The sequence below is a fragment of the Dermacentor silvarum genome, chromosome 1 (genome assembly GCF_013339745.2).
Source record: "Dermacentor silvarum isolate Dsil-2018 chromosome 1, BIME_Dsil_1.4, whole genome shotgun sequence".
In the NCBI taxonomy this organism is placed as follows: Eukaryota; Metazoa; Arthropoda; class Arachnida; order Ixodida; family Ixodidae; genus Dermacentor; species Dermacentor silvarum.
In genome coordinates this window covers 293,514,357-293,535,268 of record NC_051154.1, presented here as the reverse complement: position 1 = coordinate 293,535,268, position 20,912 = coordinate 293,514,357, and the positions used below count along the sequence as shown (strand labels likewise).

The following is a 20,912-nucleotide window of genomic DNA, read 5'->3' as shown; positions in this document are numbered from 1 at the left end:
ATACCTTTATAATTTCAAGCTCCTGGAAAGGCAACAAGGCTGAAACTCTACAGCGCTGTTGAGAAACAAGTTCACTGCACGGGAAAAAGAAGTCAAAAATAAATTTGGAGAGTTCCCGGAAGCCCACTAGCGTCGCTGTTCTTGCTCTGATATAGGTGAAAACACTTTGCCCACGTTTCCGTTAACGACGAACATATATGTAGCACAGCCCTGCTCCTCCGCAGCTATGCTCACAAGTCTGCTGTTCGGCTTGATGCGGAGTAACTGAACATTCCAGTTTACATACCATACATAACGCAGTCATAATGGAAACGGGCTCATTCGGCGAGCGACGCCCGCTTCACAGACCCAGAGTGGCTTGTTTTCGTGAACCTTGTTTGTATACAATAGCGCCGCCGTGTATATGACAGCGCGGAAGGGGTAACCACAATTCACCCACTCTGAATGATCCAGAGCACACGCAACACCCGCTCTGCATGCTTTATTTTTGAAAAAAAAGAAAGTGGGAGTACTAATTAACTTTGTAGAACGCTACGCCGCATGTCCGCAAATTGTGGCACACAACATAGAAAATAACACACACGTTTATTTTAGCGTTACATCGTTTCCCATTCTGCTTACACTCGTAGCAACAATGCAAGCGTGCGATCCAGTGACTGGCGACACGAACTTGTCCGGAACGTCACACAATGGCAAGCTGACAGGCATACGTGTGCCATGGTTCTGTGGAAACAAGTATTCTGCAACATCAAGCGGACACATACACATTCCTCACGGAGCCAAGGGGTCATCCATGCTTCAACTGAAGGGGAAACACATTTCTTTTTTTTTAATGGAGGTTTCTTTTTTGTTGTTGTTTTCGAAATAACATGTTACAGCGCGCGGCATCTTGTGTGATAATGTGGGAGCCATTACTTTTATTGTTCATTTCTTTCATGTAACATTTTGTATTATAATCTTTTATTAATTACATCGCTGCAACACTTTCGGTACAGGCTCGCACTGTGCGGTGATTTTAGCATGCACATATTCACCACGACTTCACGCGCTTGCAGGACCGTAACAAGAAGGGAGTTTAAAGAGCACAAACACCCGCCAATCTTTTTTTTTTAAATTTTTCCTATACCCACATTTCGGGCCCTAGGAATTAGACTCATAACTATTGCCTCAATAATCATGACTCATACTTTCACAGTGCTGGCGAAAGAGGCATTGAATTACATGTGAGACTGGAAGTATGTAAATATATTTGGCGCTGTTTTCTCCCTGTCAAAATATAATTACTTCTCAGCGTTATAATTGTTATTATTTATTCGTAGTTATAGCGAATCCAAGGGTTAAGAAACAAACAACGCAGCATGACATTTCAAAATGGCTGCTGTGGGCTTTAACGCTCTCCCCCCTCCCCCCGAATAAAATTTCTTGTTACGGCCGCAAGTGCCAAGTACGGCCTGTCGCGTATTGGAAGAAATAACACGCGTACAGCTTCAGGGACTGATCGTCTTAACCAGCGTGTTCTACCGAAAGTAGAGGTGGGCTTCGCTATAGCAACTTCGGCGTAGACACTATCATTGTTGTCGCAGACTCATTTTAAATTTTTTTGAAACTGTCTGTTCAGGTGCCCACCGACTAGCAGACAACACATCTCAGAGCCACAAACTTTTTTTTTTAACTGCCTGTCTCATAATTCTTGCGCGACGTCGATGACTTCTGGTTTGACACGTTGTTTTCTTTTCCTTTTTTTCAAACTACGTATCTGAAAAAAGAAAGAAAAATAAAGCGATGAACCTTACAGCAACACTACGGACCAGAACGAAGCCAAGCTCAGCGAGCGTCGTGAGACGGTCTGCCCAACCGAATTCCCCGCGAAGATGAAAGCAACCTCATTTAACCGAACGCGCGGACAGCGCTTCAGGTGCTCGCAACGCTATATGCATGTATATATATTTAATGTGTCGGTGTAGATGTGCACAAGTGTATATTTCATTCAAAAATATCAAACAAAAGGGGCGCCGAAAGCGGACACAGCAGCCTTGTGATATAAGTATAATGCCCTTGAAAACTGCCGCTTGAAAAAAAAAAAAAAAAAAAAAGAGAGAAAGGACTCTGCCAGCGAGCGAGGCCGTTTCAGGAAGCGAACCGACGAGGAGGGGATTGGAGGGAGAGATGGTTAGGCGATGCTTACATAGCCTGCACGGTGCACCATTTATCGGGAATGGCAGATTGCGCGACGATCGGTACGAAATAAATTATCACCGGCTCTTGACCGTCGCGACAGGTTCCCGTTAGGATTAATAGCGCACCACACGAGGGAAGGCGGGACAGAGCCTCAGCTGCCAGACACGCTTAAAATATCCGTATATGTAAAAAAACAAAAAACAAATTAAGCTGGACTGCGGCATCTCCGTGGAAGCGGCGAAGCGTACTCCCGCCATTCACCCTCGGGACTGCAGTGGGCGCGCTAATGTGTATAGGAATGCTAAGCATTGCGTGCGAAGATGAGATTAGACCGTTCGTATGGATCTCAAGCACACCGGGCACTTTGTTGACCTTGGTTACGAGGAAGAACGATAACAAACAAACAAACAAACAAAATAAAGAGCGGATGTAGAAAAAGAGAGGGCAAAGTACAAACTCAAAGCGAAAATCACATCGAAGATCACAAGCAATGGGGCCGCGGTGTAACTCACCGCGAGTGTAATTTATGCCTGGGATATAACGCGTGGCGAGACAATGTGTCGTAAGTAAAGCTGTACTCGCTATAAAATAGACATATGAGACGAAGTGTGTATACTATACAACGAAGTGCGAGTGTTTGTGGCCTCGGTATTCATTAGGTGAACTTTGACGAAAAGGAAATTAACGGCGGAAGGTAAATACTGCAGTCGTAGCACGAACAACGCATGAAGGGTCTCGCCACAGGCACGGCAAGAATACTACCGTAAAAAACTATCCTGCACGGTGAACGAGCGCAGAATTAGAAGGGGGGAAGAAGGAGGTGTAAAAGGGGGGGTCGAGAAGATGGGTGGCAATTACAGTAGCCGCAGATGTGCGATCGTGTGAAAGTGTGTTCGTACGCAGGAGCAACCTAAATGTAGCAGCCACGTCTGCTAATTTTTCTGGCTTTGATATCAGAAAAAAGCGAACGACGGCGACCAGCTATAAGCTCATTACACAGCTTGTGTCGATAGGATCATGGGAGCGCTTTTGTATGGAATGCGCGAGCTGACAGTCTGCTTGCGTTAAAGTTTTTTTTCTGTTTTGCCTTGTTATTTATTATGCCATTGTGCGCCGTCGTCGGCAGAAAAAAACATGTCAGCGCAGTGTTCCCTCGGCCATATCATGACAAAGCAGTGCATTAGGTCAATTCAGCAAAACAAGAGAGTAAAACCGGTCGAAATAAAGGACGAGCACCGAAAGGCTATTCGTTACACTACAGCCGAATAGCTAAAAAAAAAAGAAAGAAGTCTTTCCGAACTTCACTTTGCGGATCGAGTGCAATGGTCGGGGCCGGCTCTCATGATATCGTATATGTATATATTTCCTTTGTCATGGCCGTCATCGCGTGGCACTAAGCGGCTGTGGGACCAAGCGGGTCCCAACCGCGAGGAGAGACGAACATCGAAAACAAGGAGCATTCCACACGCACTCTAGATATAGTTTGCAAAGAAGAAGAAGAAAAAGAGGCTCTCACGCGATATGTCATCAGGCAGAAGCACACCATACTTGCACGCTTTTCTGGGTTAAGGGATCTGGTATATGTCTCACAACGTGTAAGCTTCATAACATATCTCTCTCCACCCCGCATTATTATGTGCGTTACTCGTATTTACATTCTTCCTGTGTTTTGTTGTTGTTCCCGCAGGCGCCGTATAAATGGTATAGCAGTTATATTACATGCGAGAGAGAGGAGAAACAGCAAAGCGAAGCGGAGACATTCTTGACGCTGTCTATGTATGTGAAAGGTATGGGTTACGAATGAGAAAGAAAGCGAATTGAAACGATACATACCTAAGCCCCTCCACCCACCTTTCCCTCTCCACAATTCTCACTCCACCGTGGGCACAAATTGTAACTCGCGCAGGTAAGCACACTGAAGACGTGTCTAACTGTTAGAAAAGACTGACGCGCAGTGGAGGAGAGGACAGCCCCCAGCGCAAAATTAGAGATTAAAATCGGGAACAGCCGCGCTGGCCCGAAAGGACCGGCGGCGCCGAGCGAGCAATAATTGTGTGCTTCCCGGCGCTCACGTAACCACGTGAACTTCTCCCCCCTACCTCACACCGTGTTCGATGAATAAAATAAGGGGAGAAACCACGTTTGTCAAGATACATATATTTACAAGTCGAGGAGCGATTAATTCATTACGCTCGGCTTTGGGTTCCGAGTTGATAAAAGATAGAGAGAGAAAAGGCTACACAGTGTGCGCCAGCGCTCCGCGCCGTCCCGCTATACGTTACATGCTTTCTCTCTGTATGTGTGTGCTAGCACGCGCGCGCGCACTGCTTTATTTGAGCGCCACTGGGGCCACTCACCTATACACGTCCACGTCGCCAGCCACTCGGTGTTACTCCGGAAATGTGCGTTCTCAAAAACAGAAAGAATACGCGAGATAGAGAGACGCATTTTCAGCTCTCACTGCCAGCGTTAGGCATGTGGTTAGTCCAAGGTTATACGATAGAGAAATGGCGTGCTTGTCGTGAGAATTCTGCGCATCCATGACGTTTTTTCTTATTTTGAATACGATGTAGTTTAATTTTTGTTTTTCACAGCGCGAATAGCTGCCCCGCGAGCTGAATGCATGCACACTGCGGATATATGCGAGAATGCTCAGAAAGCAACGACTGACTGGAGAATTCTCTTCGAGCCACTCATGGCGCGAGGAGAGCACCGAGCTTCAGCGCTGGAGGGTTTTCTACGCGGAGCGTCGATTCTGCGCGACACGCAAAGACGAAGAAAAAAAAAAAACGAAAAAAAAAAACAGTATAGGTGGGGGATCCTGGCGCATTCTCCAACAACAAGCGCGCTTTATTATTTTGTGGGTATTATATACTTCATCACTGAAGGAGAACTAACGAGCCGCGGATGTGCTGTAGTATAGCAAAACAGGTGGTAGTGGAAATCGGGTCTCGTATGCGCTACAGGCACGTTTCTCTCACTGACATAGCGTGCGCCCACGGCGAGAGAATTTTTGTGAATCAGCAGGATGAAAATTTTGCTGGCGCATGGAATTCTAACATCCACAGAGGTTGCGACGGATTCAGACAAGAAACTTGGCGCCGTGTTTTGCACGAGCGAAAGCATATGAAAAGGAAGAAAAGAGAGAGAGAAGTGGCAAGGAAAACCGTCAGCGTGTTTCAGTGGGGACATTGGCACAGACGCCAAGACCCATGGAAGCTCTGTTGAGTGCGCAGAGCAGCCCGCGAAAATATTCATGAAAAAGCACTGCGCCACTTGAAGATAGGTAGCTGCGCGCTCAGCATTCTGGGAAATAAGTCACGGAGGGAGGTAGTCAGCACTTTCGGAACCCTAACTGAACGTTTTTAGGCAGACCCAAAGGCGATCCGTTTAATTAGGTTCGGCTAAACCCCCTTCTCCTCTCGCGTCCTGAAAAGAATGGCCAAACTTTCCTGCGCAGGGTCACGGGAGCGATATATATATATATATATATATATATATATATAAGCGGGATTCCTGCGCGTGTATGGACGAACCGGGATGCTTTAGGATACACCTCTTCCGCTGTTGGGGTGCCGGTAAGCTCAACTCCACGCCACAATGGCTATAACAGCGGTCTTCTTTGCTCTAACAGATAAAATTGAAAAAAAAAAAATTAAGTAGGTGAGTGAGTGGGTGGCTGGAGGGAGGGGGTGGCTCATTCGCTCGTTTCACGAAGAGATACCAATGTGCTTTTCTTTTTCTTTTCACAACGCCGTTCAATGCTAACGACAATGACAAACAGACGTACCAAAAATACATGCAGGACGCTCGTTGTGCACGGTGCTTATTTCACGAGGAACAGAGCTTGCCCGCGTTCGCACGGAAGCGTGGATGAAGATCCGTCATTTGTTCATATTCAGATGCGTTTCGCGAATCAAATTGTTACACCGTTATAGTAATCTCGCAATTTTATTGCGGATAATTTTTCTTTTTGGATTTGTTTTTTTAGTTCTGGCAATCACTCTGCGCTCTTTGTACAACAACCGAACGCAGCTGTTGTTGCCTTTATTCAGAAAATATATCCGTTATCGTCTAACTTTGGCCAAGTGAAACTAGGGCTGCCAACAAGACGGCTCGAGGGACTTGGTCAGACTTTCTGAAGTATTTCTGAAAAATGTGACCTGGTGGCTGAGACACAGTTGTTTCGCACCGCTGAGGTTGTTTTCATATAAAGCGCTTACAGAAGTGCATTGACCGCCCGAAAGCACTCGCCAGATACTCTACTGGACAAAACCTGCGCACTGTTTGCCACAAGGCGAGAAGCACAATTGAAGACGAAATAAATGCACACAAGAAGGCTTTAAGCATCCTAGCGGGAGTGTTGTGTTGTCAGCGCGTATTTGACTGTGATATTTGTCAAGAAAAGCTCTCAAGATACATGTCTACACTAAATGACGCAAGCTGTGAATATTGTCGACATCACATCGAATGTATAGCGCAATTACCCAATGCGAACGTCGCGGTAAACACACGAAAAGAAAAATACGAAAAGCACCCTGGGAAACACACGAACGCGCGTACACGGAAAACAAAGCTGCCTTGTCGGGCTGCGCAGAATACCTGCCCCTCTAAGTCCAGTAAAATTAATCGCGCCGTGACTAAAGCCGTGCAGTGACACCTTTTTCCTCCATCAAGAACAAACTTCAAACAAATCGCCCGTAAAAGAGCGACCGGCTGCTGCCAGCTCCTTGATACTACGTACAAAAACATACTTCAAGGTGCGCTAACGCGAAGCATACGTGTGCCATTAGAGAGGACGCTCCGAGGGCGGTCGGGGGAAAAAGAAAAAGGAAGTATCCAACAAGCATCACAGGAAGAGTCGCACTTCTGTCACCGAGCAGGGAAACCTTCCCATCATCGCGGCGGACGGATCCCACCGCCTACACTCTGCTCACGAGCCCAACAGATGCAACGCCTTCATCATCGGGGACTGCGTGTGACATGGGGTCGGCGGCGTGCAGGATTCCCGCGCCTCCACCGTTCACGATTCACTTGTCCGCCACACGCGTTGGACGCACATTCGCGAGTGGCGAACTAAAAAAATGAAAAAAAAAATGCAGTGACGTCCAGACAAGGGTGGTGTAACTACACGCGCGATCCGCAGCAGGCGGGGATGATTGTGGATTGTGTGTGTGACTATGGCTTGGGGCGGCGCCCTGGCGCCGCTCGCTGGCTGTGGTGGTGCCGATGCGCGTGCCTCAGTGGCGGTGCAGTCTGAGCTTTCGTTCCCGGTGGTGCGGTGCGCGCACTTCGGAGAACGAGCCGGAAGCGCCGGCCGGGAACGGCGGCGCCGTGGGGGCGTGCTGCTGGCCGGACTCGCCGGTGTCCACGGCCGAGTAGGCGGCCGAGAAGCCCTTGGCGTTGATGTTGTCGTCCGAGCGGAAGCGAAGCAGCAGGGAGCCCGAGTTGGAGGTGAACTCGCCCGGCATCTGCGAGACGTCGCCCCCGGGGGACGAGCGAGGCAAGAATGAGCGAAACGCAATTCGCGAACTCGTTTTTAGCAAGAGCTACGAAAGACGATCATACGCGCGAATAGGATGAGGCGCAAGAATCAGTGAACTTGAGCGCGCCTCATTGAATCGAAGTTGTCTTCGCGGTATTCGGTTAATACTTGAAGAAATAAACCGTAGCACTAAGCACGATGAGGATACAAAAGAAACATGAGATGACGAACGCTAGAGAAAGAAGGTAGCGTTGGTCATGTCGCCTTTCATGTGTCCTATGTATTGACGCTACAGACTTATTCCGTTAAGCATCAGTGAATAGAATATATTAAACCAGCTGTGCTACATTCTATACTGTGCATTCATGTGAAACGCGCGTCTCAGGCTCGAGCTTGAGTCGAGCGATATCTGGGGATAGAAACGAGGTATAATGCGCCAACCTTATTCCCGCAGAACTTCCCCAGTTGGGGCGCCGAGTCGTCGTAGCCGTCGAAGAGCTGAACGAAGTCGTAGCCGCAGTCCTGCTCGTGCTCCAGCTCGAAAGTCAGGAAGCGCAGGCGCACGCGGCCGGACTCGGCCTCGACGAGCCAGTCGCAGTCCTCGCGGTTCTCGTAGTTCTGATCGCCGTACTTGGCGTGGGAGTAGAGGTGCTCCACGGTGCGCCCGGTCGCCAGCAGCCGCCCTCCGCAGGCCGTCGAGTGGGACGCCTTGAAGCCCTTGCGCTGCACGGAGGCGTCGCTCTTGAACACCTGCGGAGGACGACGAACATTGACGCGGACGGCCAAAATGGCAGCGCGGACGCCCGCTCGTTGCGACGCCGTTGCCGGTGAAACGAAGCGCAGTAAAGAAGTTTGTCGCAGTTTTGAACGAGCCAGATGTGCTTGCGCTGCCACGGCCTACTGCTCAGAGTGTCATTAGAATAACGGTTTCGTCTGAGCTAGAAGAAGCAAAAAAGACACATGGCTGTCGTGTTGGCTGTTTGGTTAATCTGTAAATTTAGGCTGCAAGCTAGATGTCATGAAAATAACTACAGTAAATTCACTATCAAGCACACCAGTAGCACGCAAGTGAGTACAGGCGCCGAATGTCGATGCCCCCGTCCGCGCTCTTCTCGGCAGAGAACTCTGCACAGTCTCACGATGTATAACAGCACACCTTCGATACTTTCGGCGCTGTTCCGCCATAACCACTGGAGTTACCTGCAAGCTTCAAGTTGCCTGCGTAGAACGACAGTGGTTGCCACTTAGTAGTGCTGAAAGTATCGAGTATACGTGGTATTGTCCCTAACAGCCGCGAGTTGACGTCGCCCAACGGCCGTCTAGGGTCTGCGAAGGAACTGTCGCTCACCATGTACATGCGGTTGGTGGTGGAGAGGATGGGGTGGGGCACCTTGGCCCCGCAGAAGCGACCCAGCGTCGGGGCGTCTGTGCTGTCGCCGTCGTACAGGGAGATGTGGTCGTACGCGCACTCCTGGTGCGGCTCCAGCTCAAAGTCGTTGAAGATCTGCCGAAAGGGTCACATGAGCGCCACCGTACTCGACAACGACTGCACGCAAAGTGCTTCTGCATGCTAACGCGGACGAGACTGTGTACGAAAGCAGGCTTTACCAGTTTGAGCCGGTGCCCAGGAGTGGTGGTAAAGAGCCAGGCGCAGTCCTTCCTGCTCGGGTAGGCGTCCGGGTAGTTGGGACTGTTGATTTCGCCCAGCGGGGCGCTGATCTGGTGCGTGCACGTGCCTGCGTCATTGGAACAGGGAGAAAGGAGGCATCAGGCACGCGCAGTATTTAGCACAACGCCACCAGCGACTCTCAAGTGTCATGAGATGACGACTCCATTTGAATAGAGGACGCCTTCAAGTGAGCGAACAGCTCAGGAGTGCTGTAAAACTGCTCTCGCGCTCAGGCCCATGCCTGATTTGGAGGCAGTATAACGATGCTGGAGCAAGTATTCGAGCAAAGCGCTTTTAGAGTAGTTTTGAGTGCTCCCGTTCGCCAATTGGAAAGCGCCATTAATGATGGTATGGCGCTCCCAGCAACTTATTCTGAAGCCAACGTGACCGAGGACATTTTGGGGGATGACAGGCGAAAAGTGCCCTAAGCACGGTCGTCAAGGTAAAAATATATTCTCGCTTGTGTCTAGACGCCTGCTTGTTCTATAGTTATCACTGAGGAAACACAAAGTAATCAATGTGCGTCTATATACATCCCCTTGCTTGAGCAGTGAAAACGTGCAACCCATGATGGTACTTCCGCCGCCAGGAACTTAACCAGTTATTGCGTGCTGATCAGCGAAACGCTATTGCTACTGAGCCTTATAAGTGGCGAATAATAATTTTTTTAGAAAAAAGAGAAAAAGAAAAAACGAAGAAAGAGTGTCTCAACACTTCAAAGCATGCAAAATTAGATGTGTGCATTTCACGTGTCGCATTTACTTTTCAAACACCATTGGAGTAAGTTTACTGATACATGCACCCCCTAACACAAGTACCGAGCACTTTGCTTGTGTGTAACGGGTATACGATAGAGTCTCGTATTAAGTATGTATTTCATCGTAGCTTACTGGTCAGCTATTTAATAAACCGTCTATTTATACAGCTGACAAAATAAGTGTGTGGACGCAGTGAGCATGGGCGACGCTATCGTTAAAGGGTTGCAGTTCGCGAAAGCAGGCCGTACTTTAGCGCACCTTCCCCCGGCGAAGACGCTTAGCAGAGCACATCTCGGCTCGAGCAAAGTTAAGATTCTCTCGGCGTATGATAATGAGCGGCAGCTGGCAGGGCCATCAAATGTTGCGCATAGTCTGCGTCTGGTACACAGGACACGTGTAAAGGCAAGGCCGTGATGCGGTCAGTAGCCCGGGCTAACGGTTCGCTGCATACAGGAAACATAGTTAAAAAAAGTTACACAAAAGTGACAAGCAGCAAACAAAGATCTCCGATACGTGCATAAGAAAATAACACTAAAATGAGAAATGCAAACTGCAAGCGTATAAGACGAAAGGTGATGGCCGATTCATCAGCGGGAATCTAAGGAAGTGCGAAGCACAGCATCCTGGTATACAAGTTTCTCTGGCCCGTTCATTACAAGCCCGGAGCACTAGGGGAAAAAAGAAGAAAAAAAAAAAGAGAAAGGAAAAGCATTCGCACGCGTCGTTACGTAAGGTGAGCACCTCAGGCCGAATTGTCACCATAAATTTCAATATTGTTGGAGCTTACTATAGAACAGGGAAGCCTATACGGCGAACAGTGTAGAGCATAAATATTAAGGCGAATGCTCAAAACATGTCACCAGCAACACAGACGGTGAGCAACACGGTTAACTTGTAATTATGAATAGGGATCCGGAATTTCCGAAATTTTTGAAGGCATGAAAAAAAAAGGACAAGACGATTTCTTTCGGGAACTATTGCAACACTGAAAACGTACCCTAAACAATTTTAGCATAGCGAAATAAAAGGATACGCTGACGAGAGTTCATACAAGGTGTTTTCATCGGTTAGTGAATCATGTTGACATTGCGTTGCAATAATTCGTTTTTTTTAATTTGTTCAGAGGTTCTTGGTGGCGTCTAAACGCCTCGTCTGCCGACAATGAAAGCTCCTTGTTTACTATTTCAGGGAGGGGAGGCTGGTGCATGCCTGCATGCTTTCGGCAGCTTATTTCTTTGAATCAGTGTTTTCTGGCCTTATTATATTGACTACGTGATCAATTTCGTGTAGCTACATGGTGAAAGCGAGTTCAGCCATCTGGATGGCTTTACACGTACTCAGTGGTGGCAGAGGACCAGCCATAAGTAGATTCTATTCTGTCACCTGCTTGCGGTTGAGCAATTTAAGAAATTCGAATTTTCCACCTGTCATCAAGTCAAGTGAATCAAATGACTTGTTGGTAGTATAATTTGCGACCGCTCACTCTGAGAGTCCGTCAAATCAAGTTGTGCAGACGGACAGCCCACCAGCAGAAAACTGCAGCATAAAGGCTTGCAGAGAAATTGAGAGTCGAGCGAAACAAGGAACTTTGATGGAGACTATCCTTGTCCGAATGCGACTGAAAGCCCGGGCCCCCAGGTGCCTGCATGCCTCTCCCCACCAACGCACCAGCCGGTAGGTGGATTGAAAAAGCCGTTCTCTTGTACGTGAAAAGTTTCGTATTTGTTCGGCACTCGTGCACGGAACAGTATCGGTATGCAATGACACGAGGTGCCGGTCAATGATCCCTTACCTACCGATCCAGACGTAACAGAATACGCGAACAATGAATAGACGGGCAAAAGGTAGCAGGGCTATACGTATACGCTATGTAAGAATATAAGCAGCTTCATTGTGGCAGAAGCAACGGCTATATAGAACACAAAAGGCGACTACAGAAGCCCATGCGATCGCTTTCCTCTATTTTCGTGGTTTGCTTCCTTTCGAGGTTGAGCCAACTTGCCCAAAATTTCTACGCTTATGAACGCAAGCAGCAATACCGGACGCCGAAACAATGACTACTTTTAACGCAATAGCACGCGCTAAAGGGGACAAGACCAGCAATAGTGCGTCAAATATGAGCGTAGGCAGCTGCAGGGCTCCAAACGTATGCGTATATAGGCGCATGTCACTTGTACCGGCAGACTAGACGCAGAAGACCTAGGAACAAGAGAAGGAGATCCCTGCAGGTTCCGATCAGAAGACCGGTTGAACGCGCCAGGGGCTGTCTGCTTGAATAATGGATTCGAGGACCGACTGGTTTCCGCGTCGTTTCGCAAGGTTAGGAGAGCATAGGAGGCGAGGCGGAGCGCGGGCCTGTGTAGTCGCGTTTCGTATACCGATGCAGCGCGTATATTAACGATCCAGCTCACTCCCATCGGGCAGTGGAACGCCCGCGCTTGCGCGATACGAAATGCATTCAGCGCACGGTCACCACCGTATAGCAGCCCGGGTGTCGCGCGTTGTCTATAGTATAATCCACGCAGGCGCTGTCACGCGTTGCGACACGGGCTTCTGCGTACCCGACCTAACCTCTACAATATTCCCTCCCCCACCTCTGCACTTTTATATCGGTGTCCCTTTTAGCGCGTGATAGCAGCGGGCTATGCTGAAGTACCAAAAAACAGTATTGGCGATGGGGGTGGCGACGTTGCGACATGTGGGCAAAGGGGGGTAGTGTAGTGGAAACGGCGACCAGGCGCAGGGTCCCATGCCCGCGGTCAGGCCGGGCGGTGGAAGAGTCCCTTTCTCGCCTCTTGTCCGCGCTAAGGACATTGCGGCGGCGGGCACTGCAGCCCCGGAACGCCGCCGGCCGATCCATGTCCGCGCTCCTTTAATGGCGTGCGCGGATCCGCGCGGGGAGACTCGCTGCTCTCGCGCAACGTAGGGCATTGCCACAGCATGTGTTGTAAGGTACATTTGGGGTGGCCACAGCGCGGGCACCCCGGCTCTATGCCATCCATGTATTTCGAACATTTTAGAGGCGATGCATACGCCTCCGTCTGTAACAGACGTAGAGTGATAGACTGAGCTCTGTTTAAGTTTGGGTGCGGGAGTGGGTACTTCCGCCGCTCCAATTGGTAATGTTTGCAGATTTCAGTAAAGGTTAACAACGGGTCTCTGAAGTACCTAGTAACGTCCTCAGCCTCCGAGTGGTTCTCCCCGACGCGGAATGTGAGACCTCGCGCCCGGGAATGAGCCAACTCGTTGGCATTAAGGATGGTTCCGTGTACGTGTCGGCCAACGTGTGCCGGGAACCAGATGATGTGCTTTTTGTCTGACCAATTAGCAGCATAGAGAACGCGCGCGGCTTCCCGACAAACCGAGCCCGTCATGAAGGCCCGTGCGGTTGCGCGCGAATCTGTGTAAATGGCGGTGCGGTCGGTGGCAGCGAGAGCTAGTGCCACAGCGACCTGCTCGGCACGATCAGCATTTGAATTTAATAAAGTCATAGACGACAAGTGTTCGCCTTTGATTGTTGTTACAACCGAGACAAAGTGGTCCGTATATCCGTACTGCGCTGCGTCTACGAAGGCCACGTTATCCTCCATGGCGGCTGCGGTACTGAGTAGGGCTCGCGCCCGTGCCTGACGTCTTCCCACGTTATGTGTGGGATGCATGTTACGGGGTATCGGTAATACCGTAAATTTTGCGCGCAGCTCTTCGGGGAGCTGTCGCGGGCTTTCTTGGGTTACGGGAGATTGGAGCCCGAGGTGTGCTAGTAACCGTCGCCCAGCTTCAGTGGAAGACAGCCTTACAAATTGAGAGACTTTTTGAGCTTCTACTATTTCTTTGAATGTGTTATGAATGCCTAGCTCGTTGAGCTTGGTCGTGCGGGTGCTGCCCGGTAACCCGAGCACCTGTTTAACGCACTGCCATTAACATAATAAATCCGGCGCCTTGCTGACTCGGGTTACGGCGCTGGTGCTCAAAGTAATGAGAGGCGGCACTTGACGACACGATGAGGGGAGGGAGGCTAGAGGGGAACTGGGCTCGCCACTTTTCTTTTGATCCGGCAGAGACTGCAGCCCCAGGGTGAACGGGCCGAGCCCCCGAGTGGATTGGAGAGGCGGCCTGTGGCGCTTGAACCTGCTGCGCTTGTACGCGTGCGCCCTGTACACAATTCCGTTTCGAGAGGCCTTTAGAAAAAAGACCATTTCTTGTAGTGTCGCTTCGTTGTTTTCATGCACTCTCGAGCTTAACGTTTGTGCGTGTGCGCTCGTGTTCGTATGAGTGTCTGGGGGGGGGAGACGCTAAACTTTTTACACGCTAACCTCCTTACACGCTTATCTTAACTCTTCCATTCCTTGCGCTGTAGCGGGAAGTAGGCGACTCCCGTCTACGACGCAGGAAATGAAAATTAGTAGTTACGGAATGAGAGGCGGGAGCCTGGGGTTAGCGAAGGCGTTGTTGGTAGGGTAGTTGTTGTTTTAACGTCACTCCTTCGAACCAAGGGGGGCAGGAGATAATATACACCTTGAAACAGAATCACCTTATACGGATCCTCTCATATACGGGAGCACGGCAACAACAATCACTAGTAAATTGTAGCGATTAGTGTGTTCCCGGTGTGTACACCCCTCCGTCAGGTTATGAACAACTATATACACTGCACCTACGAAGAAGACAGTGCACAGTGTCACTTCTGGAAACGATAAAACGAAACTTTGGATATAGATTTTTCTGAAGAAAAATATAAAGTGTACGTGGAGGAGCTGCCTCCTGGAATGGCTGCCAAGATATCGCAACCTCATTGCCTGTGGTATAAATGGTTCTGTGAAGTCTTGAATAACACCGTCTATGCTCGACATCCACGAAGTTTCGACGAACTGCGACGATCTGTTAAATAAGGAATTTGTTTATGGGCTACCATGCTAAAAAGAGCCAACGAGTGCTACTTTCCTGATGGTGTCTCTCCTGTAAGATGGCGTGTGGTGTGTGACAGACCGTTTTAATAATTGTAAAGCGAGCGTTTTAGCAAGACTGTTTGCTCAAGTAATGGCAGCATAGTCATTTTTGCGAACAGCATGTGCAAAGTGTATACAGTTAGCTTGTATTATGGCATGAAAAATGTACACGCGGCTCTCGTGATGAAACCAGGCACAAGGGACAAGTCCAAGAATGTACAGCGAGCACTTCGCCGTCTCTTGAGCGATGAGTTGGGCAAATGTGCATTGCTGAAAAGCGTGCTTGCGTATTACGAAAATACTTTATTGAGACAGTGTAATAAATGTAGCTTGCGTGGTTCTTTCTCTTGGAGACGCACTCAATTTTATCAAGTGTGTTAATTATGTGTCGGCCAGCGGGAATGGCCTTGAACATAACGTGACCACACGTATAGCCATGCTCATGCATGACCCATCACTCTCGTAGAAAATCAATCACAAATATAAATGATATGGGATTAACGTGTTGCCTGTGGAGATAATTTGGCGTGAGCAGAGATTGTGATCCTGTATGCAGCTAAGTAATGATAAAAATTATTCAACGAATCGCCCATTACAGTGGCATTAAAGAGGCCATGACGCCAAACCTGGCCTACCTCTCACACCTGCTATTTGCTTTCAGGGCTCCGCGCGTGCGTTCACATTTTCCCTGCGCGTTCGGCTTAACCGCTGATATACTGAAGCCGCCGAAGAGCATCGATGCACTGTGCTCCAGACTCGGGAAGTTTCTTTCTTCTTTTTTTATGAATACATAGCAAGGAAAACACACGAAGAGAGAATGTTGGATCGGATTCACCAAGCCGTTCGTATGCAAGGTCTGTTGGTAAGACCGGGTGCCCGCCATTCCGTAGCTGCCGATGGGCTGATAGCAGGGCTCCGTGGATGATAGCTAAGGCGTCAGCAAAGAAAGGCTTATTACAAACGAACAGCTCAGCAAGCAATGTCCCTGCTTTTTTTTTTAGCGCCGAAGTTTCATTCTCACAAAGTTAATGGCAAAATAAAGTCAGTCTATATGTAAACCCGGAAAGCTGAAAAGTCGGCCTCAGTCGTCAGGTTATGGCTGGTAATATAAGCGTTGGGAGAAGCAGAAAGACAGTGAGAGTTATGTTGCCGGCAGAGACGGAAATCACGGGGCTTGTGTGCATAAAAAGCAAAGCTTCCTTGTCGGCTCTCTAGTCAGGAACGTTGTGCAGGAGGGAGAAAAAGAAGAGAAACGAATCGTTTTAGCTCGTTTAAAAATGCCGCAACAGCCGCGCGCTATATTTGACGTTCTGCCTCTGAGTTTATCGCACTGGAAAATGGACAGTCGAGAACGTGGCGCGGAATGGAAATGGCATTGTCGATTGCTAGCCAGTCGCAGGCGACAATATTCGCGTCAATGTACCGGGATGGACGAGAGCTGGCATTTTCACGTCGGGGTGGTGTGTGTGCGTTGCATCGTTCGTTATAGACTGCCGAGCACACGTCGAGCGATGTTCCAGGGGACGCATTCTGGGACGATCGCTTTCGGCGATACTACCGCCTCAGCCGTCAGGCGCACGTTGATTGGCTGGTCGAGCAAAATCGGACGAGCTGCTCGGCTGGATGAGCACTACGTCACGCGAAGGCGATAGTATCGCCGAAAGTGATCGTCCCGGAATACGTCCCCAGAGCGTGTTCGGTCGCGTTCGCTCATATCTCATTCTTATATTTTCTTATCTCAGAAGAATGCTGTTACTCGTGCATACCTGCGTGCGCGCGTGTGTGTGAATGCGTAAACCACAAAATGTGTACTGCTAGTTCTTTCTCGAGTGCGCGTTGCTTCGACAGAGGCGCGCGATGTGACTGCTTCAGCGCCGTGTAAGGTCTTCTTGCTCTCATTCACGCTCTATTATTTTTCCTCGGAGCCCCGTTCACTTTCATCTTCATGCATATTCAGATTCGCTCCGAAAATCGAATAATCACCCTATACGCTGTAACGAGACCAATTGTTATGTTAGTATTTTGTCAGCGAAATAATTGATAAAGAGTGAAGCCAAAAAAAAAAAAAATGGTACAGCGACAAGAGAGCGAGAAATGAAAGAAGATAAAATTTAATCTGCACGGAGTCAAGTATGATCGCGCTGCCTGGGCGCGAAATGGTCGGCGTTCATTTCATTTTTCCCGAGCACCGAGTGTAACACGAAAAAAGATGGGCAAAAAGTAAAATGACCCACAGTGGATATGAACCCTCCCTCCCCCCTTCCCTGCCCCCAAGAGTTTGAAGCGTTGGCGCCTACGGTACGCGATAAAGGTCACAAGTTTCGTCGCCCACATAAACTGACACAGTCCGAGTAGAGATTGCGAATATATCCCCCTGAACCTTTGACCCATTACTCCATGCTTTCTTTCTTTTTTTATGATCTTCTTTCAGCACTAACCATGGTATCGTCGCATAGTGGGGTGCATATACCTGCTTTAATAGCGATTTTTGCTTTCGTTTCGCAGTTAATTTAGTTCGCGGAGCCCCTGCGTAGAACGTGTCGCTTCCATATGGCGAGCACGGATAAGGCAAAGAAAACCTCATCGCCCGTAACACGAGAGCCGCATCTGGCCTACACACGACGGCTGCGGCGGTGGCATCACGGTTTTATTTATTTATTATTTTTTGTTTTTGCTTTTTCTTTCCTTTTCAGGTGCGGCAAGTGTAGAACGAAGCAGAAAATCATACGGCAAAGAAGTCACGATATAACCATTGCGCAAGAGAGCTACAAGAATTGCAAAGAAAAAAAAAAAAACATCGCACTTCGCATTTTCACGACCGGGGCACGTTCGCTTAAAAGTTGTACGTGCTGATTTTACGACGCAGCGAGAAGAGGGCGCACGCAACATATTTTTTTAAAATATCTGTGAGAAACTAGAAACGCAGTAATATACAAAGTTGCCTCTTATAGACGCTACACGCGCATCGTATTACAGTTCTTTTTGTTTAATGCTTTCGACACTGTGCGGCGCAGCAGGCGCGTACAATGGCAAGGAGTGCGGGGAGAGAAATTCGAGAAACGTTACCTATACTCATATTGAATAACGACGGCTGCCTTATTACCTCGTAATGTCTCCCACACGATTCCTTTTGTTGTGCGTATGGGCTTTTTTTTTATTATTATTATTATTTTGGACGTTTTGCCGAACGTTCTTCAGTTGAGCAACCTCGTTGCGCCCGACACGAGACTGGGATATAAACTCGCGCGACGGCTAAGCGAGACAGAAGCCCAGTCAAGTTTCTGATGCTGCTTCTATATCAGACCAATTTTCTTGAGATTGGAGGGTTTCAAAGCTTGGATAACCGCCTGTTTGCGCAATATCGACCTTTCGCTTCTGCGATCACTTGACGATCGGCTTCGTTCCTCTAGCCAGTTTACTGAACTCGCGCTCCGAGCCTTCGAGGTGTGCACTATGTATGGCCGGCACTGAGTTGGATGATGTGCATTACTCTAAGGCCCAATGAAACAATTCGCACTCACACTTTGAACATCTCAGATATGTGAAGTAAATGCGATATAAATGTTCGTTATACATTTAAAGTACCGGAAGCTAGAAATCATCTGATTGCAACTGGTAAAAAAAAAAAGAGAAACCTAAGTAGGAGATACCGTTCCATTCTTTCTGGTCTTAGGGCATGAAAACATAGATCACTGGAAAACACGCTGACCGCATCAACACTAAGTCCAACTAATATTTGCACTTATGCAGACATAATGAAAAACAAGAAAACGCGAAAGGGAAATTCATATTCTGCCGGCCGATTTATGCCCCGCTTCGGAAAGAGGCCCGTATTCCCAAAAGGTTTTTACCTTAGGATTGTTCGCAAGAAACCATTTCAGTCAATTCTGATGCTGGACATATAATTAGCGAAGGCAGTCGGCTAATGGCGAAGAACACTTACGAACGATTGGCCTTACGAATTTGTCCCCGGGTGTTTTGGTACGGTGCAAGACTGATGCGGACGCACGTTGGAGCCTTTCGGCAGTTCGAGCATTGCAACATTTTCCAGCGGTCGTAAGCGAACAGTTTACAGGAGAAATCAAACAGACAGAAAAGACGCTGAACCCACACAACTGAGGTTTAATGAAGCTGTTGTAAGTCCAGCTTCTTTTGTGGGTCTGATTTCTTTCATAAACATTTTTTACCGCTGGAAATTAGTATGTATCACTCGGTCAACCAACTAGCCTAATTTTTATAACTTTAAAAGATCTAGCATTGGCTTGCAACCTGTCAGCCACGAGCGAGAAACTCACCTTCTTTGCAGTCGTGCTTGTTCGGGTGGAGCACGAAGCCATTTTGGCAGGCGCACATGTAGCTGCCCACAGTGTTTTTGCAGATGTGCTGGCAGCCGCCGTTGTTGTGCGCGCACTCGTCCTTGTCTGCGGACAAAGAGAAGGCGAAAACGCTTGCTAGAGATCGCTGTTAAAAAAAGGACATCTGAAAGCAAGCAACCACGACAGACTATACAGACTGCTACGTATAGGTTTCCCTCCAGGAACTTTCTGAGTGCCCGCACTTCTGAGAAAATTATTAGGTAAAGAAAAAAAAACTACTTTAGAGACGCTTAAGCTTCGCCTTTAAGTGTAGAACGCGATAGCATTAAAGGGTCTCTGACTGCTTCTCACGCTTCCCGGCAACTGCAGCATATGCAACCGTAATCTTTACCGGTAAATGCTTGCGGCGAACGCTATGCACGAAGGCGAGCTTTCTTTTGTTTTTATTGGCGCGAGCTTTCTGGTTCTTTGTTTTTTCTTTCCCCAGCACAGCCGGCGCGGCGCCTGCCGCGGATATGTGGAGACGAGCGCCATCTGGTGGTGGTGCAAGGAAGGCGCACGCGGCGTGCGCCGTTCTGTGATTGGTAGAAACGCACCGTGCGCCACGCTTTGATTGGTATGTAACTTTCGCTCACGGTCAACGCCGGTGACACCGTGCTTTCTGCGTAACGGCGTCACCGGCGTAACGGCGTCAATTTTTTCAAAGCTATCGCTTAAAAAAATTCGAATCGTGAATCGTAGGAGGTCGACGTTGCGTCCACTGACACGCGAATGCGGTGACCACGACGTGATCCTCAGTACGCACTTTCCCGCCATCGTTTTGGACATATCAGAGGAAGGCACCGTGAGCTAATAAGGAGGAGCGTCCGCCAGGCGAGCTGACAACCTCCGTCGCTTCTGCGAAAGCCTGCAGCGTGACCGTCGTTAGTGGAAACGTTTTATACATCTCAGGGATTTCGTTACAGACAGTTGCACCGTGCTATGCGGCTTCCAGCTCTACTTTGATTTCCGTCTTTTACCGAAGCCACGCCCCTCGTAATTCATGGATTAAATGAGCAATCGGTAGAGTTAGTTCGATTACGTGTTTGCCGCTGTCCCTTTGAACATCTAGAACCAAGGAGCGTGGGTATACCTTTTTTTTTTTTGTTAGGCGAAGTCCCGGTACTGCTTCAAGTTTTGCCCAGAGAGGGTTTTTTTTTTCTTTCTTTCTTTTTAAATGTGACTGTGCAAGTCTTCGGGAGCCGAATTCACAAATGTTCACGTCGGTAAAAACTGTCGTTGAACGACCGTCTGCGTTAATGATATGTTCGCTAATCACGATTCGTCAAGGCCGCCTAGCTTTCCTTACGAGCCGCTCTAGCGATCGAACTGCTTTGCAAATGCGTGTTCTGATGCGTATGGACACACATCTCACAAATCTTTACGAGGGATGAAAAGAGAAGCCTCGATTTATTTATTCTTCAACAAGTGAACCATCGAGCAAGCGTGGTGCTTATTAAGGTTGCAACGATAACACTGCTCCAGTAAACAACAATGATGTAAGACATTCTAAATCCAGGC

The 20,912-nt window shown here is 48.6% G+C and overlaps 1 protein-coding gene across 1 annotated transcript in view; it reads right to left on the bottom strand.

The window, feature by feature from the left end:
• Window positions 1–566: 566 nt before the first annotated feature.
• LOC119437223 (bone morphogenetic protein 1) overlaps window positions 567–20,912 on the bottom strand; it is a 572,373-nt gene continuing 552,027 nt past the window's right edge. The window contains exons 14-18 of the mRNA XM_037704269.2: window positions 19,332–19,457; window positions 9,272–9,399; window positions 9,012–9,167; window positions 8,105–8,413; window positions 567–7,649 (exon numbers count right to left, since the gene is read on the bottom strand). Coding sequence (XP_037560197.1) covers window positions 7,419–7,649; window positions 8,105–8,413; window positions 9,012–9,167; window positions 9,272–9,399; window positions 19,332–19,457 — 950 coding nt within the window. The 3' untranslated portion in view covers window positions 567–7,418. The remainder of the gene's footprint in view (window positions 7,650–8,104; window positions 8,414–9,011; window positions 9,168–9,271; window positions 9,400–19,331; window positions 19,458–20,912) is intronic.